The sequence below is a fragment of the Amblyomma americanum genome, chromosome 1 (genome assembly GCF_052857255.1).
Source record: "Amblyomma americanum isolate KBUSLIRL-KWMA chromosome 1, ASM5285725v1, whole genome shotgun sequence".
Taxonomy (NCBI): domain Eukaryota; kingdom Metazoa; phylum Arthropoda; class Arachnida; order Ixodida; family Ixodidae; genus Amblyomma; species Amblyomma americanum.
In genome coordinates this window covers 558,750,408-558,777,678 of record NC_135497.1, presented here as the reverse complement: position 1 = coordinate 558,777,678, position 27,271 = coordinate 558,750,408, and the positions used below count along the sequence as shown (strand labels likewise).

The window sequence follows — 27,271 nt, the reverse complement described above, 5'->3', positions numbered from 1 at the left end:
TAATTTATTGCTCAAATCTGAAAACCGATTTTCACAGGTAACTTCCTGCACCTTATTGGAGCGTGTTTAGAGCACCGCCATTAACAGGCGGTAAAAACCAATGATTCATCCCGCATAAAACCCAGCCATTGAGGCGTGCCGGAAGGCAGTTATATGGGACCCACGCTGTTCAATCTCTACATTAACACAGTGAACGTCGAGAGTAATGCAAAATTTTTCATCTATGCAGGTGACGTGCGCGTATTTCTTGCTGCGGAAACAATATGTGAATTTGCAAAATAAGCTAACAAATTTTTGCATAAATTCGTCGCATGGAGTGCAACACTTTTAAAAAGTAACGCAACAAAAACTAAAGGCTTTTTTTGTCATACAAAAATAAGCCCCTGAACACTATATACATGATTATGTTTGGTTAAATATCCACCGAAATAGCTTCCTCAGTAAAGTGTCTAGGAGTGACACCGCATTCTAACATGTCATGAGATTCGCACATCGATGATCCGGTCAAGGAGCTTACCAAATCAGACGCGCTTCTTAATACCACTTAATATCAGACTTTTACAAACGTTCCTTTTCTGCCAAACCTTTCCTACTGTCACTTGGTGTGGGGCACGAAAGCATTACAAAACATAATTAGGCCACAAGAATGCAGACAAAGGCCTTCCGTATTATTGCAAACGTTCCATTTCATTGTTCATGCCTGGCCTCTCCTTATAGCTGAAAATATCAGCAGTAACTGAGTTTGTTAAATCAGCGCTGTCAAGAACCGAAGAATTCGCGTCTCTATTAGTGCGAAAGCACTTCTAGCCGCACTCCGCAGGTTTTAGTGGTGTGCGTCTGTAAATGTGTGCGAAACGTCTGAGTAACAAATGTAAGTTGCTAAGTGGGTCAGTGGACACCTCAGTCACGCCGTGAGTGGCGCTGGCATCCATCTACAAATTGAGGAATTTATGCGCCTTTCCTTTTCTCAAAACCAGCGGAAACCTTTGGTCTCCGTTGATTATGAGTGAAGGAAAGGCGCATAACTGGGTCAGTGGACCGAGGGAGACAGTCGCTCTTTGAGATACGTGGCGGTGCTGTACACCTGCAGAAAACCGTGCTTTCACACAATATTTCGTGCATAGCAATGCTAAACCACCAGCAATTTTTTAATGCGAAAGATTACCAGCCCCTCTACAAGAAAAGCCGGCGCGTGTGTGTCTGTACTAGCAGATGGTACGGAAAACCCCAGCGAGGACAACAAAATTAGGTTGACATCATCAAGCGGCCGTATGACGCACACAGCAAGCCGAGCACCACCACTTCAGGCAATCGTAAACGTGTCCTCGGTCTATGTATTCTCGCCACTGGCCGACCTCTATGTGGGGCCAGTTTCTCCGGTATTCATACCAAAATTTTGACGCAACCATTTGTCGTACAGCGTTCGGAATGCTTTCATACACTATCTCGTTGCATATAGGTTCATTATCCAGTAAAGTTGGAGGCTGGCTTGCGACTGCGATTCGAACCGAGGGCATTTGCACCTTCTCGCATCAAAATTGTAATGCAACCTTTCGTCGCACAGCGTTGCGGGCGGTGTCAAAGGACGCGTTTAACCTCTGCGGATCACCCTAGGTACACCAGCCCTCTAGTCCGGTGTCATACGCGTCCGTGAGTGTGTTTGTGGGGGTGAGGGGGGTCAATGCACACAGGTGCAGTAATGCTTTCGCACTGCCACACGTAGTCTTATGTGTGTCTGTAGATGTTTTTTTCTTGAGTTGATTAACTTGCAACCTTAAAGTAACGTAGGGCACTTAAGACTACTTGCGTTATTTGTTTTTATTTTTTATTCCTTCTTAATTTTTAACTGTTTTCTTTAGTTTCTACTTTTTTTTTCTAATGACAGAACTGCTCATTAGCATACTGTCGTAAATCAACGCACATACAAGGTTAACCTTTGTTCGCCAAGAATCAAGGCGGTTTAAAACGCTTTAAATTACGAATTAGCATGCGTGATATACAAAATGCGATAGACGACCTGAGACTGGGCAAATCTCGGGGCCCGGACAGATTGGACACGGCTTTCTATAAAGGTTTTAAGAGTCAAGTTGCGCAGGCGTTACATCGAATTTTGATGGCAAAGAGAGATAACCCACACAATTTCCTTTAAGTGAAGTGGTACCGGCCACTTAGACATGCCAATGTGGATTACAATGTTTTCCTGAGTTTCCTAGCGAAGCGTTTACAATCATTAGTTAAAGATATTGTAGAGCCGCGCTAAAGTTGTGGCATATGGAGGAAGCATCTTTACAAATATCCACGTAGCTAGGAGCATTTTCGAATACTGCGGGGCATTAGATGATCGCATTGCAATGCTGGAACTGATTCTCGAAAAGCTTTCGATCGGGTCAGCCACGAAATCCTTTTTTCCTTACTGAATCAAGCCAATGTGGACTCAGCTTCGTATTAGGGAGTTCAAATGCCCTATGCAAGTTGTACTGCTAGAATAATCGTAAATAAAGAAGTCACAGAAAGTTTTCATATGAGGACGTCTGTCCGGCAAGTATGTCCTCTTTCTGCTTTATTATTGCGAAGACATTATACGACTCATCAGTCAGAAAATCTGGCGGTCCATCTCCAAGAAGCAAACCAAAATCCCACGTGACCTCATGACGTAATCGGCAGTACTTACATCAGGAAAAAAATTAAAATAAAATTTACACCAAAGTGGGTTTAGAACCCAGGCCGGCGCGAACAGATCAACTTCACTGTCCACTTCATTAGAGCATCACCGCTGCCCAACACATTGCGCTAAACTCCCTCTCTCTCAAGCTGGGTTTGTGTAACATCGTCTTCATTAACTTCCGTTCGGGCGGCACGAGTCGATCAGCTTAGTTGGCCACTGCGCAAGAGTAGTACCCTATCGCCGCTTGCCGAACAGCCCGCGTCCATGCTTTCGCATTCACATCATGTAAGTAGTCTTAAGTGCCCTCTGCATGTTTTGTTGGCCATCTACATGGAGCTATTTTGTTCAAAATTCATTCAGAATAAAGGCATCCAAGGATTTAGACGTAAGCAATGTGAAGTAAATATACTGTCGTATGCAGACGAAAAAGCCGCTTTCTGTCATAATAAAGGAAGTGTTTCCGGATCCATAAAAGATGCTACTCGATTTTGTGAGCAGACTGCCAGCGAAGTGAACTGCGACAAATCTTTGGGACTCTAGCATGGAGTTTAGAGAAACGCAACACCACTTCCTGAAGATATGTTGTAATCTGATGCACTTGCGAGACGTTAATCAGAAAGACAGCAGCGCACCGCAATGTGTCATCCAGCCATTAAAGAAAGAGGAAGGAAAGAAAGACTTAGCAGTAATTCAGGGAAGAAAAGCAGCTGGTAAGGATCAGGTAACAGCAGATCTGTTGAAGGACGGAGGGGAGATTGCGCTAGAAAAAATGGTGCCCTGACGGAATATCTGATGCCTAGGGCGTACCAGAAGCTTCTAAGAACGCTAAGCTCATCTTAATCCATCAAAAAGGAGACGCCCAGGACTTGAAAAATTACAGACCGGTCACCCTACTGTAAGTTGCCTATAAGGTATTTGCTAAGGTAATCGCTAATAGAGTTAGGGCAACCTTAGCCTTCAATCAACCAAATGATCAGGCAGGCTTTCGTAAAGGATTCTGGACGCCAGACCATATTCAAACTGTTAGTCAGGTAGTAGAGAATTGAGCAGAATATAAGCAACCCCTATATATAGTCTTCATTAATTTAAAATGAGTTAGACAGGCAGTACGGTGGGTCTCAAATTTAATATGCACAAAACCAAAGTAATGTTCAGCAGTCTCAGAAGGGAACAGCAGTTTACAATTGGTAACGAGGTTCTGGAAGGGGTAAGGTAGTGACCGCAGATAGGGATGACGAAAGTGAAGTAACGAGAAGAATAACAATGGGATGGAGCGCATTTGGAAGGCATTCTCAGATCATCAATGGCAGTTTACCAGTACCTCTCAAGTGAAAAGTATACAACAGCTCTGTCTTACCTGTACTCGTCCGCTGAGGCTAGCGAAAAGGGTTCAGATTAAGTTAAGGACAGCGCAGTGAGCTTTTGAAAGAAAATAGATGTGTGTAACGTTAAGAGACAGGAAAATTTCAGAGCGGGTCAGGGATCAAACACGGGTTAGTGGCGTCCTAGTCGAAATCAACAGGAAGAAATGTGCTTGGGCAGGACATGTAATGCAGTGGCAAGATAACTGATGGCCGTTAGGGTAAGGTACTGAAGTTCAAGGGAAAGGAAGCGTAGCAGAGGGCGGCAGAGAGTTAGGTGGACTGAGGAGATTAAGAATATTGCGGAGATAGGATAACCGCAGCTGGCACAGGGCAGGGTTAATTGGAAAAATATGGGAAGACTTTTGTTCTGCAGTGCGCGTAATGAAATTGATGATGATGATATCTTCATGGTACCTTAGAGTACCGCTTGAATACTACAAGGACCCGAGAGATTACTGGAGTGATATGTGTGTGAACATGTGCGCTCGAGGACAATGAATTGTGGTGGCCTTGTTTTGTCAATGTTTGCGCGTTCAACGGTATGAAATTTGTTCATTGCTGCAAAAGGGCGATTTGTTTTGGAAGCCCTGTCCATATCAAGACTTAGCGTGCAGAAAAAGCAAAGAGTGCTCTCGGTTGTTGTGTGGGCCAATGTAGAAGCTTGGGGACAACAGTCTTAAAAGCAACGCTAGTGTGTACGTCTATTCTCTGCGGCCTGGTCTTTTTTTCGTGCTGTTTTAAGAATGATTTTGTGTGGGCTTCGGTGCAGGCGAGAGAAGCAGTCAAACTAGTTTGTAATTTGTTTCGCTCAGCCCGGAGTAGGGTTAGAGCCACCAGCCTCGCCCTCAGACCGTGCATCTTGCCCTTCCTCGCCCTCTCCTCACCTCACCATGCTTTTCCTCCCCCACTCTCGTCCTCACTAATTTTATAGCGCCCATCCTCATTCACCTTAACCTCACCGACTGAAATCTTCATTAGGAGAGGGTGAGTACGCCCTCATGAGGGTTCGCCCTCGTGAGGATGCCCCCTCTGCGCACGACCTGTCACGGTCAGGGTGTTCTTGCAGCTTGCGAATAACTCCTGGTAGGCGTACTGTTGTCTACCGCTCTTCGGTAACGCGTACACTGCGTCATGGGTCACCCGTGGGTTACATCGTGTACACATGCTGTGCGCTAACGAATACCGAGTCATGCGATGAAGCCGCCGCGTTGGCTCAGTGCATATGGTGCTCGGCAGCTGACCCGAGAGACGCGGATTCGATCCTGGCCGCAGCAGTCGCATTTCGATGGCGGTGAGACGGTACTGTACGATGTGTGTGAACGTTAAAGCACGGCCGGTCTCGAGGGGAGTGGGTGCTTTTCTTCTTACGGCCTTCGCAATGGGGTCTGTTTCAGCCTCCCTCCGCACCTTCGTGGGGTGGCCAGTGCCCCACCGCTCCGCCACTGCGACCGCCGTTCACGCGGAAGGAGAACGCGTGCTCGCTCCCAGTTCGGCTCGCGTCAGTGCTAACCGTCAAGCCTCTATATTTTACCTCTTAAGTTTTACGCAAAGACAGCGTAGTCAACCCCATTGCCATGGGAGAAATCTGAAACAACGGATTTATTGCAAGTACCTACAGCACCCATGAGGCATTATTGTAGGGAGGATATAGCTACATACAATAATACATGCAAAGAAGATGCTCCTAAAACGTACGAGACCTGGAAGAAATACATCAGATCACCATTTCAACAGCACTTTGGAAATAAGGTGCACAAGCCACATCATTCGGAAGCTTATTCCTGTTGAGAATTGTGTTAGGGAAAAACGAATACTTAAATATATTAATGCGGCATTGATAACTCTTAATCTATTTCGTGTTGTCTAGTCTCTCCGACAAACCTAGCAGCACGTTTCTGTACCCTTTCTAACTTGTCAATGAGTGTACTCGTGAAAGGGTCCCATGCCAAACAAGCGTATTCTAATACTGGCCTGACATTTGTTAAATATCATGTTTCTTTTAGTACCCGGGGAGAGCTTTTGAAATTCCGTTGGAAAAAATACAGAAGACGAGAAGCTTTGGCAGTTATCATGTCAACGTGGGCTGTCCAATCTAGGGATGCTGTGAGTATAACACCAAGATACTTAACCTTATCTATAGTTTGGATAGTGTCATGGTTTATGAGGTACGATACTAAAATTTTCTTTTTTTTGTTTTTAAATTGTACATGGAAACACTTAGATACATTCAGTGCCATGCCCCACTTCAAGCACCAGACACAAATTTTGTCAAGTTTAGCCTGTAAGACGCACAAATCATCAAGGCACGTGACTGGGGAATACAAAACGCAATCGTCCACATACAGTCTGACAGTGGATCTGAGGCCGACAGGTATGTTATTGATGAATATGAAAAATGAAAATGAAAAAATGAAAAATGAAAAATCTTTATTTGCCATCATACAGATGGAGGGATTGTAGAAAAAAAAGCTGTCCTTGGACAGCTTGACGGGTCCACAATTCCTTATTTTGGCAGAGTGGCGGCAACGCGTAACATATTCTTGATATGCAAACATATACATACATATTTATTATGATACAGACTTAGTACTCGTAAACGAAAACAACAGAAAACAAAAAGAACAGAAAACAACAGCGGAACTCACTTCTACAAATCCAAACGAAAGCAACAGCAAGGCTAGATAACATTACATAGAAACCAAATACATCTGCCGGAGGTCCTTGTAGGTTACCGTGAAGAGGTCAAAACGGACAGAATTATAATAATTCAAAAGCGTTGGTATTGTGTACTTAAGGCACTGTTTCCCGTAACTTGAACGTGACATTGGTACTGACCAATCCTCGAAGTGTCTTGTAAGGTAACTTGGAGTTCTGTCTTGTAATTGGGGTAGGTTACGTATATTGTTGATATTCCTGTGGATTTCTTGTTTATATACATGGCTTAAGCGATATCTATAGAGATTGTGAGCTGGAATTACACCAGAGTTGCTAAAAAAAGTTGAGGTGGAAGCAGTATAAGAAGCATTATATGTGCGTCGGAGATACTTTTTCTGTAACCGGTGGATGTGTTCTATATTAGTGGATGTTGTGTTTCCCCATACTAATTGACAATAGTTCAAGTGTGACTGAAAGAGTGAAATGATAAAGCAAACGTTTGATGCGTGTGGGAAGGATATACCTTAAACGACCTATTACACCAGTTATTTGACTTATTTTGCTTAGAACATGCTTGACGTGATTATCCCAGGACATATTTGCGGAAAAGGTGACACCCAGACATTTGAAATTCTCGACTAAAGCGATGCATCGTGAGTTTATTATAATATCTTGATGCTGAGGTATGTGCTTGTTTTTCGGCCTGAATATAATCACTTTTGTTTTGCTTTCATTTACCTTCATTGCATTTACTCTCGACCATTCCTCTAAGGATTTCATTGCACTGTTACATTGTTCAACAAGAAGATTAATATCAGTCCCAGCAAAAAAAATACTAGTGTCATCTGCATAAATAATAAATTTTGCTTTAGGGTTAATAGTGACGATATCATTCAGATAGAGATTAAAATGTAAAGGTCCTAAAATACTTCCCTGCGGCACTCCACAACTAACAGCTTTAGCTTTCGATGTAAAGGCACCTATTTTCACAACTTGAGTTCTATTGGATAGGTAGGATTTCATAAGAGCTAGTGCCTGTCCTCGTATTCCATACTTACTTAATTTTTCCAGCAAAATGTTATGGTTAACTAAATCGAAGGCTTTAGAAAAGTCCACAAAAATGCCAACAACTATTGCTTTGTTTTCAAACGCCGTTAATATATATTCTTTCTGCTCTAGCAACGCTAATTCAACTGATTTGTTTTTACGGAAACCGAACTGGTGTCGTGTTAACAGATTGTTTTTCAATGAAATTTGCCATCCTCGAATACAAGACTTTTTCAAACAGCTTTGAAAAGATCGGTAAAATAGATACCGGCCTGTAATTTCCCAGCTCATTAAAATCTCCTTTTTTGTACAGAACAGTAACTTTTGCGCACTGCATTCCCGCTGGGAAAGTTGCTGATTCTAAACACATTAAAAATGTGGGTGAGGATCAATAAAGGTCGGAGCACAGAACCCTGTGGTACTCCAGATAAAACATCCACAGGCGATGATGACGCACCATTTATTACCACCTGCTGCTGAAGTGCGCTTAAATAATCTTTCAGCCAACCGAACAGGTAGTCAGGAAGGCCAAGGCATGATATTTTTTGGAGAAGAAGGTGGTGCGGCACAACGTCAAAAGCCTTCCTAAAATCTAGAAAAATGGCGTCTATCTCAAAACAGTTGTTTATCCCGGATCCAATGTCATGAATGAACTCAGCTGCGTTGCACATGACAGCCCTGATCGGAAGCCGTGCTGCGCTTATGTGAAAAAACTGTTATCTTGAAGGTGTTTTACAAGTCCAGAATAGATTATGTGCTCCAGGGTTTTGCAGCGAATAGACGTCGAAGAAATGGGGCAGTAATTGAATACCTGGCTGCGATCACTTTTTTTTTGTGAACTGGCGTGACATTGGCTATTTTCCAATCATTAGGTAATTTCGCGGTCTGTAGTGACTTATTGAATAAAGTAACCAAAAACAGACTAATACTCTCTGCGCAGTGCTTTAGAATAAAGTTAGGAATGCAGTCAGGACATTGTGCGGAATACGCATTTAGGTTTTGTAGCAGTGATTTGACACCTTGTTCGGTTATAACCATATCTGGCATTGCATTCAGCTGTTCCTGCTTTTCCGTAATTGTGTCTGAGGACCAAGCTGAGAAGACGGAATGAAAATATACATTGAAACACTCTGCTCGTGCTATGTCGTCTTTCAATAAACGTTCGCCATCCTTGATGGCCGGAATGCCAACAACATCCTTTTTGTTGCATTTGATAAAGCACCACACTTCTTTCGGGTTTGTTTTTTCTTTGTCTGCCAATGAGGATAGGTACAAGCGCGTTGCTGTCTTTAATTCGCTCTTAGGGTTTGTAGTCAGGATTTTCAGTTGTGCGTATACAGATGAGTTTTTTGTTTTACAAAACCTTTTATAAACCTGAGCTTTCTTTCTAATTGATGCACGAATTCTTTTATTGATCCATGGTTTATCCGCTCGTTTATTAGGTGGCATCAGCCTTCCGGGAATAATCTGATCAACGAGAAACAGCAGCTTATACCTGAATGCTGTCCACAGTTCGTCTACGTCACAGGAAATAGAACTATCTCTGAAAACCGTAAAAAATGACAAGTTCCCTAGTTATGGCTTCATAGTTACCTTTTTCATGCATGTAAACTTTCCTAAGACATGGCTTCGGCACTTCTATTGGTTTGCATACGACTGTTGCCGCTACCACTTCATGATCACTAATTCCAGGTGTGGCTACTACGATTTTTACAAGACCACTTCGATTAGAAAAAAGCAAATCTAAGGTATTGCCACCGTTCGATCCAACACTCGTAGGGAAGTCCACAAATTGACGCAGCGCGTAAACACTTACAATTTCATGCAGTGCACAATGAGGTGCAGAACCCTTCAAGATAATGGTTGTTCCATGTGATGTCTGGCAAGTTAATGTCGCCCCCTAACATGATAGGTTTCGAAGCTAGAATGGACAGCGAGCGGGAGAGGCTGAGTAAATGATCTTTGCTAGTGGAAGTAGGCGGCCTGTAGAACGAGCCCACGGTAAGACTGTTTCCGGCTGAAAGGATTAATTTGCAGCATACAGATTCTGATCGCTCATCACCACAGTCCAGAGGCACACTCTGTATTCGGTTATGCACGAGGACAAAGACGCCCCCGCCATGTGCATTACGGTCCTTGCGATAAGCTGTGTACCCATACGGGAAACCTTCAGCGCTCGAAATATCGCAGTCGAGCCAGGACTCTGTGCCAATGACAACATGAGTATGGACAGTACCGTTTGCGCGCTCTTTCCTTCAGGCCGACTGTGTATGGCTGAATCTATGCTTCGAGCACAGACGTCAACGCGTTCTACACTTATAGTTGGTTAAAAAGCAATGCTATTGACTTCTGTATATTTCGTCTTTCGGCTGGTCTGAATGAGCGTGTGGATATATATGCGACGTGTGACGCTTGGATGGCAAGTTTTAAGGAGCAAAGAGATTCTGCAGCGTAAATATGGCTCGTAAAATTTCATGCGCAGCTTCTTTAATTTTGCACAACAGCGGCATTAGCAAGAATTCTTGGTGCTCCGAAGAAAAACGCCTCATGTCTTTCGCAAAAGTAACGGGTATAGACAGAACCCAACCCTGCCCGCAGGAGCAGAGCACTCTTCACGCACGCGACGTCCAACTATTTCCTCTTGGAACAGCATTTTGAAGTTTGGCGGCGTGTCACGACTGGCCGCCCCCGCCGATGACAACGCAAAAATTAAGTCAGTTGTTTAATGTAACTACAAGCCCAAACTAACTGCCACCAAAGCAAAATTAGTTCGGGACTGCGCTGTGTCTCGATAAAATCGGCCTTCATGAGCGAACAGACTTATCTGAGATTCGATGACTACCGGCTTTGCATTATTCTCCGGAATTTCTGCAGCCTCCTCATCAATTTCGATAAACCCCCCGAGAGCATGAACGTTCCTCACGTCATTCACGAAACGAAGTAGCAAACCAAAAAACTTTTCCGCAAACTAACGGAGCTCCACTAAACCCCACAGGAATGCGCGTTATACCAGCTGCTGAGCTTACAATTTAAGGGGCTAAAAATTAAGATGCGGTGCTTACATTTCAGTTAAAGTCGCTGAATTCACGAGAATAGAGGGCCCTGGACATTGAACTACTTAATCTGAGATCTTTTACAAAGTTATTTAAAACAAATATTTTAGATAGCTTCAGGACAAGCAGGAGGTTGAATATATGGGGACAACAAAAATGGCGCTGTTTACAGTAGGTGAAGTCACACATTGAACATTCTTAATTTCTGGTTTGGTTTGGTTTACAGGGGTTTAGTGTCCCAAAGCGACTCAGGCTATGAGGGACGCCGTAGTGAAGGTTCCGAATATTTCCACCACCTGGGGCTCTTTAACGTGCACTGACATCGCACAGCACACGGGTCTATAGAATTTCACCTCCATCGAAATTCGACCACCGTGGCCGGGAGCAAACTCGCGTCTTTCGGGTCAGTAGCCGAGCGCCATAGCTATTGAGCCACCTCGGTGGCTCATAATTTCAGAAATTGCGATACTCAGCACGCGTCAATATCTGTGGCAGCATACGCAGTTTGTACTGTTTGCTTCTGTTACGTTCTGGTAACGTTATTCAGGCCAGAATGACGACAAGAACGCATGCGTGTCCTAGAACGAAAACAGTTCGGCGGCGCAGCGATAAAGCAAGTGCTCAGTCAACTAAGGTCACAAGGACGGTCGGTGTCAGCCTTACAAAATTTAAAGGTGACAAGCAACTTGAAGCATTAGAGGCCTGATGCGCTTACGACAATTTTGAACACGAAGAGAGACTTGCACGCGGCAACAGTCATTCGAGAGAAATCTGGTGGCCTCTCGTTCGGCGAACAAAAACGGAAAGGCCGAGTGCCATTGATTTCGACCAGAGAACAATGCATTTCAACACTTTCTGACATTCCCTGCGCATTAGCAGTTAATTCTTTTGAGCTATCGCTACAGGACTCTCGTTTAAGGAAGTTTTGACGTATACGAGGGAGAAAATAAGTACATTCAGTACGTGCGAAAAGCGATATCGGCATAATTAGGTACTATATGTATCTCTCAGTAATCAGTTTGTTCGACATTCCAACGTTAGTGTACATGAGTCTGACTTTCAACTCTACAAGTATCGTCTCAAGCTACCAGCTACGGTGCTATTGGATTTACGGCGCACGCCTCGTAGAGAATTTTCTCCACGATATAATACATTTTTATGGGATGAGCGCAAAACTTTCGTTCCCCGAGATTTCATTCTCTTCACCCTTAGCATTAACTTGCCAATTAATCACGCACGTTGAGACATACGAGAGAAAGTTATCAGAGTATTTCCTTCTGGATTTAAAACGACAAATGCTCGACACAGTTCTCATATATGGGAGATTGATTGCTCATTTTAAATCTTTTCAGCGAGCAAAATTTGTGATGAAGAATCTGTGCACATGTGGACTGTGCTGAAGACACGCACCTTAAGCATCTGCATTTTTTTCTTTGATTTCGGTGCGGCGCTCACCATGAACCAGCGGGCTGCAGCGCGAAACCAGGCAATAGCTAGCCGCCGCCGCAGATGCAGGCGGGGAGCCAGCGTAGGGTAGTCGCCCCTCTGGCGGCGGCGGGAGGCGCAACTCCCGGGGAAAAACTCCCATTGCCTCCACGGCGAATCAGAAGGCCGTAGAAAACAGCGCGCGCTCCTCTCGAGACCGGCCATGGTTAAAGAACCACAGGTGTTCAAGATTATCAAGAGGCCTCCACTACGGCGTCCCTCATAGCTTGAGTCGCTTTGGGACGTTTAGCCTCATAAACCATGAAGAAACTTTTGTCTAGAATACTTTCCATAAGGCAGCTCTGTTTTCAGCTTCCCGTTCCATTTTTCCTGCAGGGTTGCGCGATAAGAATAGGCTTCTCTACTGTCTGCCCAACCACTAACTGTCGATGTTGCTGGTAAATCCACAGCGTTTCTGTGATCTTGGCAGGTCACCAGGGCGCCTGTGGCAGCCTTGGTTTCTGTTGAAGTTGAAGTTTATTTCTCGCTTTTAGTGGCACAGGTATCACTGGGAGATAGAGGACGCAGGGGAAAAAGCTGGTTGAATGCAGCTTGAGAGGCACACTACGCCCACATTTCCGAGGCAGCGTATTGCCTCAGTTATTCACAAGACAGCTACAGGTGAGGTAGTCGAAACCAAAACTAAAGTATCAACATGAATTAAATACAACATTTCAACATTTAACATCCCAATCAAACAAAAACCAATGTAAATACTACAAAACAACAGCACTACATCACCCAAGTGTACAACATAAGCAGAATTTACCCGCATTATCATCTTATTTACTGCTCAGAGCAAGTTCAAGCTAAACGTCTTCAAACAGGTACACAATGGTTTTTAGGCTCTTCACTGTGATATCTCTTAGCGATATGTTGTTATTTTCTATAATGTTCAGGTATTTTGAAAGAATAAAAGACAATGATTGCATACCGCATTCGGTGCGACAAACAGGCAATGACCAAGGAAAATGAGACCGGGCATGAAGGAAAGAAGGAAAAGAGGAGAGGCTGCTACGTCACATTTTTTGAAGCCGGAAACGAGGGCTCCGCCATGACACTTGGCCGTTTTCTCAGCCAATGGCATGCGAGCGCCGCAAAGATCAACGCGAGCGGCGCGAGCAGACGATTTCGCGCCGCGCCAGGCTGTCGGCAGCTGTCAGACACGGCGGAGAGTGAGACTTCTGCTCCCATTGACAACAAAGACGCTGCGATGCCCAGCTGCTGCGTTCCTGGGTGTCGGTCGCGCACGCCAGGACAAGAACCGGGCGTCACTTTCCACACGTAAGTATACTGCATTTTGTTTTCGTATTTAATTGACTGCGTAATGAGTAAAATGCATGCTCGCAGAACATAACGCACGACACGGCGTGAACGTGGTATTCGTACCGCCCCGGCTCTTTGTCCGAGTGCAGTGAATAGTATTGTTTTCAAACAGGTTTCCGAAAGATCCAGAGCGAAGGAGGCAGTGGACTGAGGCCGTTAGACCAGGCCAAAGAGACTGGGAGCCAGCAAAATGGACCTGCGTATGTTCAAAACATTTCCTGCCCGAGCACTTCGATCGGATGTCGCCGCTCGTAGTTCGTATACGTGCGGATGCCGTCCCCCTTCAGGTGAGGAACCACCTTCTATACATTCTCAAGAGATTGGAAAGAAATGCTCTTATTGAGAAGGTGCTTTATTATAACTTGACTGCATAAGCATGCGTTCAATATGATGTTTTAGGTGTTCGTGCAAGAAATAGAACGATTTGTGAATAAATGGCTTTAGCTAGACGTTATGATCGAGTAGCGCGGCTACAGTACTCCCGCACTGATAAAAAGTAATTGTGTCATTATACTCCTAAACTGGCTGCGGTTTATATATGGCTCTGGTGAAATTCTGCTTACTGTACATGATAATTTATTTATTTATTAGCTTACGCACTCCATCATTAGAAGAAAATAAAAAAGAGAGCATCGAGCACACCACAGTTTTCCTTGGGGCATCATTTCTATTTAATTATTACTTGTAGTGTGCAAATGTTTGCGCCTAGCAGTAGGCCGTGCATTTTTTGTTGTCATCTCGGCCATAGAACCTGGGAAGTGTCACTGAGAGAGCACTGTAATTCCTTAAAACTATAGTTCGCTTACAAAGGAAATCACAAAGAAGTTCCATAAGGTATAGAGCACCGTACGTATTTGCTCGCGTGATTTGCGCACGTTTTTTCTTTAGTTAGGGCTCCAAAAAGAGGGTGCGGAATTCACGCGCAAGCGAGCTATCCGAACACGTCCTAAAAAAAAGGTTGGCACCCCTCGCCCCATGGCAACAAGGTTGACACGTCCCCCCCCCCCCTTCCCCACGCTATAGCTCCCCGCGGGGTGGCATGACATGACGGCACGTGCTTAGCTCAAAGCAATAAACGCGCAAAGATTCAATCGCGAAGTCAGCCGTGGGAGGAGATAACGGGCAATAAAACGGGGCCCTTGCGTGTGCCCGACTGACTAGCGGCAAACCGTATAGCAAACGGTACGGTAGAGTTTTGGATTCGGGCCAGCGTCCGGGACAGCGACCGCCAGCGCGAGCAAGCCGGGTAAACGGCACAGTTCGCACCCGCGTACATGCTGATGGTCTGGCTCAGCATAGTGCGCAAAATGTGCGAGTAGTTTTTTTTTTTATCGGGTTAAAAGTTTGAAACTTTTTGGGGTGCATAATCTATGTGCGGGCGCAAATTACGCGAGTAAATACGGTATATGTCATACACATAAGGAAAAAGGGAAGCATGAGACAAAGAAAAAAAGGCAAAACACAGGCAGAAAGCTTGGCCAAATGTTTAGGGGAATCCCGATTTCTTTTGCGAAGTTTCTGTGGAAACAATTTATTGCTTTCCTTTAGCCGCATAGCTGCGCTTGGGTGGATGCCAATGAGTATAATTAGCTCCCTTATTATACAGATACGGCAGTTCTGCATATATAATTCCTCATACACATACCATACACACTTCATGGGGTTTAGCTGGGTGAGCCTGAGGAGAGACACCCCACTCTCCCTTCTCAAAAATATGGTAGACCTGCTGTACTAACAAGGCATTTCTCTGCTGTTGCTTTCTTAACAAATGGGTGCACTCTCGCCCACTGGCTGTGTCCCATATTGACAGTCTCAGATTGGTACATCTGTCTGTTGAATTACATGCATCTTTTCAGTTAAGGCTGGCGTTCCACTGCGAGCATGTGATGCACCTCATTATTCATTTACAGCAGGAACCCCTTTCATAGCAGCCAGGCGATGGCACAGCTGTTGCTGCCACTGCTCAGCATGGCGCCCAGCAAGCACTAACACAAAGTCACACATCTCCAGCGTCTCCACTGCAACAGGTATTTTCAAACAGCGCTGTTTTGTGACTACTACAGCTATTCAAAGCATCACAGTGGCTGTGTATATGTTGGAGTAGGAGCTACAAACACTGCTTCCTGGCACGGGCTCACCAGAAGATTTATCCGAATCCCATGACACACTAGTCATCATATTTCTTAGCCCTTCAGACAGCACTCAAAACAGTCTTAAAGTGTGATGATCCACCTCCATCTTTCACTAGCTGCTTAAAGCTGAACACCTTGTATGCTTGGTACATGATGTATGCGTTAACAGACAAAGAGGGCAATATCATTAGCAATATGGATACGATATCAAATAGCCAAAGAGACACAAATCTATGCAGTAGCCAATGCAATCAGAACGTTAATGAGAGAAGCCGCAGCGCACAGCAATGGGACATCCCGTAGCAGTAAGAGAAGAGGAAGTAACGGAAGCCTTAGTAGGAATGAAAAGCGGGAAAGCAGCTGGTGAGGATCAGGTAACAGCAGATTTGTTGAAGGAGGGAGGGGAGATTGTGCTAGTAGAACTAGCCATCCTATATATGCAATGCCTTGTGACCTCGAGAGTACCAGGAGCTTGGAAGAATGCTAACATTATCTTTATAAAGGAGACGTCAAGGACTTGAAGAATTACAGACCGATCAGGTTACTGTTCATTGCCTACTAAGTATTTTCTAAGGTAATCGCTAATAGTCAGGACAACCTTAGGCTTTAATCAACCAAATAATTAGGCAGGCTTTCGTAAAAGATACTCAACAATAGATCATATTCACGCTATTAGTGAGTGATAGAGGAATGCACAGATTATAACCGACCCCTATATATGGCCTTCATTGATTACGAGAAAGCCTTTAACTCAGTGGAAACCTCAACTGTCATGCAGGCACTGCAGAATCAGCGTGTGGAAGAGTGTTATGTGAAAATATTGGAAGATATTTATAACGATTGCACGCCTACCATAGTCCTCCATATAGTCAGCAATAAAATTCCAATAAGGAAGGGTGTCAGGCAGGGAGACATGATCTCGTCAGTGCTATTCACTGCCTGTTTACAGGAGGTATTCCGCGGCCTGAAATGGGAACATTTGGGGATAAGAGTTAATGGAGAATACCTGAGTAATTTGCGATTCGCTGATGACATTGCCTTGCTAAGCCACTCAGGACAAGAACTGCAAAGCATGATCAATGAGTTAGACAGGCAGAGCAGAATGGTGGGGCTAAAATTAATATGCAGAAAACCAAAGTAGAAACAGCAGTTCGCAATTGGTAGCGAGGTGCTGGAAGTAGTAAGAGAATATGCCTACTTAGGGCAGGTAGTGACCGCTAATACAGATCATGAAAGGGAAATAACTAGAAGAATAAGAATGGGTGGAGCGCATATTTATTTATTTATTTATTCAAAATACCTTACAGGGCCCAGAAGGGCATTGAGTAAGGGGGGCAAAACAATAGATTAAGCAAATAGGAAGAATAAATTAAAAACAACCCGTGATACAAGGCAAAAATTAAACACAATTATAAATATACAGGGCAAAACGTAACTAAAAGACATACATCACCGCGAGCAACAAAAAATTAAATTAGTAGCAAGAATGCATCGCAAGTGCCCAATAGGCATCAAAAGGAAAAAGCAGTAGTCATAAAAAGCATACAGATGGCTGAAATTGCACAAGAAACCAAAACTTTGTAAAATACCAACGAGAAGAAAAGGGGACCAAGGACACAGAACAACCTGAAACAAGACACAATGTCGTTAAAGAAAATGTTTGTGCAGTTGGTCTTGAAATGATTGGTGGTTGCCGATAGATGCGATACAGTCGGGAAGATCATTCCAAAGAATAATGGCACGTGGAAGTGCAGATGAATTGAATGCTAAGGTTCTTCCGTAAATGCGTGTAATGCTATACTGATTATGTAGGCGGCGTGAAATGCGTGAAGGCTCTTCGAGGGGCAAGGGAGATGGCCTGGTGCTATGACGATATTTATGAAGTAAGCATAAAAGAGCGATGGAGCGACGAATATGTAATGGTTCGAGGGAGATATCAAGTTTAATCTTAGTGATACTGGACTGGGGGTGGTACTTTTGTGTGATGAAACGAGCGGCTCTATTTTGTACGGATTCAAGCATGTTGATCAGGTAATTTTGATAAGGGGACCACATAGGTGAAGCAAATTCTAGTTGAGGACGCACGATTGGCGAGGACGCACGATTCATGATGGCAGGTCTCCCAGATCATGAATGGCAGTTTACCATTATCCCTCAAGAGAAAAGTCTACGACAACTGTATCTTACCGGTACTCATCTATGGGGCAGAAATGTGGAGGCTAATAAAGAGGGTTCAGCTTAAGTTAAGGACAACACAGTGAGCTATGGATAGGAAAATGACAGGTGTAACGTTAAGAAACCAGAAGTAGGCAGAGTGGACGAGGGAACAAACGTGGGTTAATGACCTCCTAGTTAAAATCAAGAGGAAGAAGTGGGCTTGGGCAGGGCACGTAATGCAAAGGCAAGATAACCGCTGGTCCTTAAGGGTAACAGAGTGAATTCCAAGAGAAGGCAAGCGTAGCAGGGGGCGGCAGGAAGTTAGGTGGGCGGGTGAGATTAAGGAGTTTGCGGGAATGCGGTGTCCGCAGCTGGCAAAGGACAGGGTTAATTGGAGACATGGGAGAGGCCTTCACCCTTCAGTGGGCGTAGTCAGGCTGATGATGACGATGATGACATTCCTCCAGAATAAATTTTTTTTACAGGCACCTATGGATGTCGCTGAAAGCCAGGAGACTTTGGCAGGCCCATCACAACAGGTATTTTACAATATGCCATTTTGTGACTGCATCAATTCGAAGAACAACAGTGTCTGAGTTTATGTCGCAGCACGAGCGACCAAAAACAGATTTCTCTAACAGAATGCATCCTGGCACTGGCTCAGAGGAAGTTTTCTCTGAATCGCCTCAACACATTAGTCATTTTTTATAATCCTTTTGACAGAACTGAAAACACAGCCTAGCAGTGTGATGCTTTTCTATTTTTCAGTAGTTGCTTAGAACTGAATACATCTTATGCTTTGGTAGAAGCATATTTCACAAGAATATTTTTTTTTTCACAGGCACCTATGGATGTCACTGAAAGCCAGGAAACTTTACCAGGCCCTTCACAACAGGTAGGTTACGATATACCATTTTGTGACAGCAACTGCTAGAAGATTGACAGTGTCTGAGTTTATCTCGCAGCATGAGTCAAGAAACGGGTGAATTTTTATGTAAAAGAAAGCTCCCTGGCGCAGGCTCAGAGGAAGTTTTGACCAAGCCACCTCAGCACACCAGTCATATCTTTATTCCTTCAGACATAACTCAAAACGGTCTAGTAGTGTGATGCTTCTCCACTTTTCACTAGGTGCTGAAAACTGAACGCTTGTTATGTCTCGGTACACACACATTTCTCCTGAACAAAATTTTTTTACAGGCATCTAAGGATGTGGCCACAATGCTGGACATTCAGCCAAGGCCATCTCAAGCCTTTCAACTTACACCAGTAAGTTTCATATCGTCCTGTGTGGTTTCCATCCAGGTTTATTCACTGCATGAGGTAGGATGTCGTTGCAATTCTGCAATGTAAAGTGAAGTAGAACCTGCAGTTGTTTGTCAGGCCCCGTGCTTACCGGAGACAGTAGCAGAGTGCAGTAGGTTCTGCAAAGATCCTTCATATAGGATGGTACCTTTTTGTGGAACCACATAAGCACATTAGTAACTGCCACAATATTCTTTCATGTGCCTTCATTGCTTATGTTCGTTACACAAATCAATATAGTCATCTCGTCAGAGTTCCACTACAAATAATCTGTCAGTATCAAGAAATATTTGGCTATGCAAGACATACTCCACCAGGTCAGTGATATCTTTTCTACAAAATTTTCTCACGTTATTCCAAACTGGTTTTACTGATTTTGGACAAGGTCATTGACAGCTATGTAGAAAGTATTCGGTGCAAACTGGCATGCGTGCTACATGAAAAATTTGTGCTGTCATGTTTTCTTCTTTTTCAGTTGTTCCTTGTATAAGTTTTCATGAAATACTTCTTATATGGGTACATGCCAACCTCTTTAACGTCAGTTCCAGTGGGCATTCAGAAAAGGAGATTGCACGACACAAAATTTAATGCAATAATTTTTAAAGCTGTATGTATTCACGCTTCTACACAGTTGTGCTATTAACCCTGCTTTATTTCTGCAACACTTTGAGTGTATAATAAAAATAAAATGTGTAGACATATAACATTACCTTAACATGCTAGGTGATATGAGTTTAACAATGTGCGAGCGTTTTTCTTTTGCAGTGACATCGAAAGCCATTGAGTACATATGCACTGAAGCTGTTGCGTGGCCCAGTAGTGGGCATGCCGAGTAATTTTGTGATTAGCCTCATGTCCTGCTTTCCTTCTTATGCATTGATGCATGGCGGAGGAGAACAGCGCAACAGGCATTCTAAGGTGGGCTGCATTACTAAACAGTTTATCTTATGCAGGAACTTCCGACTTTGCCAACCGCCCCAGCCTCTGTTGGGACGCCACGAAGAAGGAGGCCAGCAATGGTAAATGGACCTGTCAAATGTGCCTATTTCTGAAGCAGAATTCAACACCATGAATGTCAAATGCTTGTGCATATGCCAAGAGCGTATTTGATAGCGTGAGTGGCCCATCCACAGCATGCATTATTAGCATAATCTTGCACACAGCATGTGCAGGCACCCAGACTGTGTGAATGGACTTAGCTTGATTTCGCCGTGGCAATTTTTACTAATAACTACTAACTGATCTGCATGGTATATTGTATGCAATGATGAATCAATAAACCAATGAATTTTTACGTGTGTGAGTGGCCTGCATCTCAAGCTGAGGAGCACATTATGGAATCTTCTTCTTGGACACCTCTCCATCTACCAGAGGAGAATCGGTGAGTCACAGCTTCATTTATTGATCTATTCAAGTACCCTAAGGGTCCACTAGGGGCATTACATAGGGGGAGATGGGGGGGACTCAAAGCGGAACAAAATTGTTTCAGAAACAAAAAAAGCAGCGTAGGTACGGCACTCAGGTGCAAGTCGAGAAACATCATTGCCAAGTAAATATTCTTACGAAAATTCAGAAAGAAAAAATAAACAGCAGGTGCGAATTAGTCATCTGAGAAATCAAATTTTGTTACTGAAAGTGTGAGGAATCCATATAAGTGATCCTGACTGAAATAACAAAGACTCTGTTATCATGGCAACCCTGGAAGGTAAATCATTGCATTCTTTCATCATTAGGTTACAGGTGAATTTTTGTACTTTTCCATGTGGACAAAAGCAGGGTTACCCATGTAGGCATTACCGGCTTGATGCGAGGTGAGGTGCCGGTAAAATATGTGACAGGGCAAATGATCTGTTGCTATGGTACAATGTGCGAGAAAAAGATGATCAAGTGAATTTTCTGTGCGTTGTGAGTGATGGCATGCTGAGCATTTCCATCAGAGGTGAAACACTTTGATATTAAAGTAGGACGAGAAGATTAACTGAGCTCCTTCATTCTTCTTTTAATGAAACATTCGGAGTGCTTTGTGTTTTATATGTGCGCACTGTTGTAACTGTGGTATGCAAGGCTTGGGTGTGCATTGTTCTAATGATGCATTGCATTTTCTATCTCTCTTCATAGGAGGACACACCCGAAAAAGCTTACTTGAGAGCAAGGGCTCCATGGTTTTCTGCAATGCATGCTCAGTCAAGAGAAAGCATAAAAAGGATGCAGCAAACAAGGCGGAGACTGCAAAAGAAAAATGCGGAACTAAAATTTGTTCTGTCAGCTTTAACTACTGAGAATATCCTCTTGACAGAGCAAGTGTCTGTTTTAGATGGCCTGGGTAAAGTAAATAAGCACCTACTTGAAAGACAAGTCGGAAAGCATGGTGGAATTGGCACTCCAAAGCAGTACTCCCCTGAACTGAGAACTTTTGCCTTAACTTTAAATTTCTATTCCCCACGAGCCTATCAGTATGCCAGGAAAGTTTTTGACACGTGCCTTCCACATCCCAGAACTCTGCGAAAATGGTACGAGACTGTTGATGGCCAGGCAGGACTTTCAACAGAAGCTTTCAATGCACTAAACATGAAGTGTGCTGAAACAGCAAGCAAGGGGCACCGAACAGTTTGCAGCCTCATGGTTGATGAAATGGCTATTCGGCAAAACATCCAGTGGAACAAACGCAACTTTGCAGGGCTTGTTGACTTTGGCAGTGGCATTGACAGCGACTCTTTGCCACAAGAAAAGGCTGCATTCGTTATAATGGCTGTGGCTATTAATGGGCGATGGAAGTTGCCCCTTGGGTACTTCCTAGTTGATGGCCTAATTGGAACACAGAGGGCTAACCTTGTCACCCGGTGCCTTCATAAGGCACATGATGCTGGAGCTATGGATGCTTCACTCACTTGTGACGGGGCGCCCGCAAATCTGGCTATGTTGCAAGAGCTTGGGTGTGATTTCCAACATGTGGGAGACCTAAAAACAACCTTTCGACACCCAGCTACCCAGGAACCAGTGGCAGCTTTTTTGGATCCCTGCCATATGCTAAAACTTGTGAGGAATGCACTGGCACACAAGAGGTACTTTATTGACCACCAAGGAAGGACAGTGTCATGGGAGCATATTGAGCGGCTGCATACTGTGCAGCAGAAAGAAGGCCTACATTTGGCTAACAAGTTGCGCAGAGCTCATATTGAGTGGCAGCGGCAGCCCATGAAAGTTAGACTTGCTGCCCAAGTAATGAGCACTTCTGTTGCGACAGCACTAGCCGAGTGCAGGGAACTTGACCTGGAAGGTTTTTCTGGCACACAGGCAACAGAGAATTTTTTGTTGAAAATTAATGACACATTTGATGCCCTAAATTCTAGAAGCCCATATCATAAAGGTTGGAAGAAACCTATAAATGAAAAGAACATTGAAGCTTTCGAAGGCATGTTCAAAACCACAACCCATTACCTCTCTTCCTTGAAGGAGTCTGCAAATGAAAGACGAATGATTGAAACAAACCGAAAGACAGGTTTCTTAAGTTTTATCATCTGCGTGCAAAGCCTGATTAGTCTTTTTCATTTTCTTGTCACTGAAAAACGAGTGCTGAAGTACATTCCGGCCCACAAAATTTGCCAGGACCATTTGGAACTGTTTTTTGGCCTTATTCGAGCACATGGCGGGCATAATGACAACCCTACTACACAGCAGTTTCGTGCTGCCTTCAAAAAAGTGATTGTTCAAAGTGAACTGGCTGATGTATCAACAGGCAACTGTCTGAGCCTGGACAGCATCTCGATATTGTCATGCAGCAGTGCAACAGTTATTTCTTCTCAGGTCTTGAATATATCTGCACCAAGGAGGCAACTTCTAGACAGTGATGCTGTTCAGCAGTCTCAGGTAACAGCTGCAGACCATGACTACATCATAGCTCCAGGCTACATCAGTGAATGTGGAGGCCGAATTGTGGCTTACATGGCAGGTTATGTAGCTCATAAATTGGCTGCAAAGCTGACTTGTGAGCACTGCACAAGTGCACTACTCACAACAGAACGAGGAAACATTTACTCACTAATTAAGAGGAAAAGCAGAGGAGGGCTGAAATACCCATCAGAAAGTGTACTGAAGATCTGTCAAAAATCGGAGGCGGTGATCAGGACGGCAGTGCGCCTGAACAAATTGGCATCAAGAACACTACTCACTGATCTTCTCCACGAGGTTCTTTACGCATTCCACGGTAGCGAGCTCTTCAATGAACTTCATGAGCACATGTTCGACAACTCTCCACTCGACAATCATTACATACACCTTGTCAGAAGTGTTGCAGAAAATTACATCAACATGCGCTTGTTTCATGTTGGCAAGCAGGCAACCGAGAGCCTGCACACTGCTCAGGTCCGGCAGATATTTAAAAAAATAACTCAATTCAAGGGGCAGTGACTGATGCGACAGTGAGAATTCAAAAATCAGACTTGGTTTTCGTCAGCACATGTCTTAATTTACCGCAGAGTATGAATGCAACCAGCCCATAGGGGTCCCATGCTTCATGTTGACACTGCAGCTTGCTGCCGCAATATGAGCTGAATAAGAATCTTACATGTAACAGACTTTCATGTCTGACTTTGTCAGAATAAAATTCTATTCAAACGGCCGCTCACAGTTTACAGTACATTACAACCTGTCATACTGAGTATTGAAAAGAATAGCTTTTTAATGTGAATGCGTCATGTACACCACCGACTTAGGCTCATGCTTGATGGCAGTCACTGTCAGTTTTTTCAGGAGTAATCAGGGTTTTGATTTAGCTTGATTGCTACTGAATCAACCAGAAATTACCTGCTTCCTAAAATCAGATTTTCGTCTTTTGTGGTAAATGAACAATACGCACATTTTAAAAAAGAAGTCAGTTAAGTAAAATCAGTACATGTCCAGAGCGCAAATGCTAGTTCTTGTTCATGAATCTATATACTGTAGATTCACAGATGGACATGTACTATTGGTCACTGATGTTCAAGAATAGGGGCTGCAGTTAGCAGTCTCCCAGAGCTTTCTTTACAGCGTGCCTGCACTACTGTCCTTTAGGGTACAGGGTGACTGAAGTATCTCGTATTTTGTAAAAAATATGGAGTGCATGTTTTTCATACTATAGAAGCCAGAATAATCAAGAGAGTAATTAGTGTACCATACTTACAATTTTAGTTCTAGATATTAAACACAACTGAAGGTGATTTTGGCCTTTCAAAGTAATAGTGTCAAAAGGGGGTGATCATCCCACTGCACGCAGCAACAGAGTAAGCACTAGCATATAAGTTTTGCAACAAATTCATGTTCTTAAATGATGAAAACACTTTTCCACATGCACTTGGTACATTCATGCATACAGAGGACAACCTTATCATTCTACCAGCCGCAATTTGTACATTATATTAAACATTCTTTAGCTGTCATCATGCCTTAGTTGTGCACAGCTCAAATGCCCGACTTATGTGCAGACTATGTTGGTTGGCTCGTGGTTTTGACAAATATAAAACAGCATGTGCACACAAGTACCACATAGTACACAACAAACAGAACAGAAAATTGGACAGAAAACTATGCTATTTCTATACTGTTTTAGGCTAGGCAGATAAGAGTCAAATACAACAATGCAACAATATAAACAGTGTCAGCAGGGTGCTCTCTTTCTTTACATATATTACAGAAAGGAATACATGAAGCAGAAGGGAGGAAAATGATTCACTTTTTCCACTAGCTGCGACAACTGTTACCAATTTTTCAAGTCACTTCCATGCAGTGCTCCAATTACTTTGCATTTGCATCGCTTAAATTTTATCAACTTTGTGATGCAGAAACAACTACCGAGAAATGAAAGCTTTCACACAATTTGGCAAGATCGGTCCACAAATATTTTTCTGTCTCAAAGCCCCCATTTACTGCCTTCCTATATATGTTTTACTCTCTCTGTTCGAATGGTTCATGGTTGCAAAGTGATCTAATTCAGTTGTGCATTTCTTCTTCTGGTCTTTTTTGTTGAATCCTTTTTATGTGTGTTCTCCTTCCATGTGTTATCACTTTTGTTAAAAGATTTTGCTTGCTTCAGGTAGCAAGCTATGTTTTGTAATAAGTGTTATGCTGTATCAAACCTTTTTAAAGCTCATATTTTGATTGTCCAATAAAATACAAATTTTGGACTTCATTAATCCGTTTAATCAGCTGAATGCAAGAAAGTGCAACTCGGCGAGGTGGTCGCGAGGGTCGACTCGGCATCTCGGTAAACGGTAAGTTGCGAGGTACACTCAATCTTAGGAGGCATGGCCTTACACTTCACCACCCTTAAGCGCAAATGTTTTAAACCTAACACTGCGCCTCCTAAACCCGGCTATGTGTCCTTACGCTCGCACAACAGCACTCGATCGAGACAGCAGCGCGGGTCGGTCGATCCACTGGGTCCATATCGGAGAAAACTTGCACGCAGTTGACATATCGCTCGCACAGCGTACAGTAAACATATGGTACGCTTCAGACTGCTTCGCGTATCGCTTTGCTGACGGATACCATCGCATGCGGCGCGGCTTCCTTGGCACTGCAGGCTTCGGTGAGCACACCGCGGCCCACGCATATCGGTCACCACCAGTTGTGACCGTCATGCATAGGGGAATGTAGACGCAACGGGTATGCTTACAAGGACACGGTCTGGACGAGTTTGTATTTATTCGTGGTTAAAACAGCGCGGGAAAAATACACAAAAATGAAGGAACACGCAGAACACGTATTCACACAAAAAACAATTAGGCGCCGACTCGCACGTTTTCTTCCCGCGCTGCTGTAACCATAAACCAGCGTGTCACCGTCGTCTATCGCTTTATGAGCCGTCGGCACTGTCAATTTCTCCTTGGAACAAGGCTAGCAGCGTTGAGGGACGCAACCGCACAAAGCCGAAAGAGAATAGCGCCAAGCCAAGCCTTTTCAGAGAAAGCTGTCGCGGGCTTCCAAAACAACCGCTTTCGTCAAGACGGCATCCTGAATGAACTAAGCGCACAGCAATGAAGACCAGCACCGACTACAGGCCTCTGGAACTTTGTGCCTCCCGCGGACCACAACGATTGAATAAAAATGCGAATTTCCAACTCTACTCGACCGATCTGCCGACATGGGTGATGCGTGAAGCAGACGACGCCGCTGCGCCCAACGCTGCTATTGGCTGCGCCATCGGCCAACAAATCCCAGTAGGCCTTGCAAAACCACGTGACTTCCTGCACGTTTTTTTGTCATGCGGCTTGGATAGCGAGGGCCTCTCCTATGGTTTCCTTCCTCCGTGAGACCGGGTATCAGACACCGTTGAATAGCGAGATATTTGTAGTAGCGAGAGAGTGGTTTCATTGTTAGCAATAACCGCAGTTTTGTACATTGATAGCAATCTATAAGGAAACAAAGAAGTGATATTTAGAATGCCAAATTTAATGAAGTATGGATACGTGTGGTTATGCCACGATACGTTTGCTATTAGTCTAATTGCCCGCTTTTTTGCTGTTATTAGTTTGGATATGTTGTGCTGGGTTGTCGTATCCCAAAATGCGAGAAAGAATGCTTGATAAATAATTACCTTTACTTGAGACAGAAGTGTGTCCCCAATGTTGGCAAATAAAGCCTGGACTCCATGTACGCGAAAACTCATGCGAACCCGAAGGCGACGGCGGCAAGCGACGAGCGACGCCGTCGCGCGAAGCAAAATGCATGTGTCGCTTGCCGTGCCGCTCGGATCTGCACCCACAGAAAATTTCGCTCGTCGCCCGGAAGTCCACCACGCGACTGGCCAACCAGAGCCCCCCAAAGCCGTTTCCGGTTTGTCTACGGTTTCTCACGGGTACATCTCACGAAACCCGCCCGTCGTCTTGGTCATCGCCACCGTCGAGAAAATATTTGGTTTTGTAGCTGAGAGGCAGACCCGCATGATTTAAATAATTAAAACAATCCACTTGTTGGGCGCGGAGGGCTAACAGCATTTGGAGCGGGCTACGCGAGCGGGTGTACCTGTCTGTTCCCTCTGCGTCCTCGGTGTTTTAGCGCTTCTGAAAAGTTTGGGATGAAGAATGTGCGCACATATGAAGGGTGCTGAAG

At 44.1% G+C, this 27,271-nt stretch overlaps 1 protein-coding gene across 1 annotated transcript; it reads left to right on the top strand.

Annotated features, from left to right (window-relative positions):
* The first annotated feature begins 13,450 nt into the window (after nt 1-13,450).
* LOC144108542 (THAP domain-containing protein 2-like) lies at nt 13,451-18,777 on the top strand. The gene is made up of 5 exons (XM_077641756.1): nt 13,451-13,553; nt 13,708-13,882; nt 15,506-15,622; nt 18,370-18,423; nt 18,726-18,777. Exons 1-3 carry the CDS (start codon nt 13,483-13,485, stop codon nt 15,521-15,523), a joined length of 264 nt encoding a protein of 87 aa, XP_077497882.1. The 5' UTR covers nt 13,451-13,482; the 3' UTR covers nt 15,524-15,622; nt 18,370-18,423; nt 18,726-18,777.
* The last annotated feature ends 8,494 nt before the right edge of the window (nt 18,778-27,271 follow it).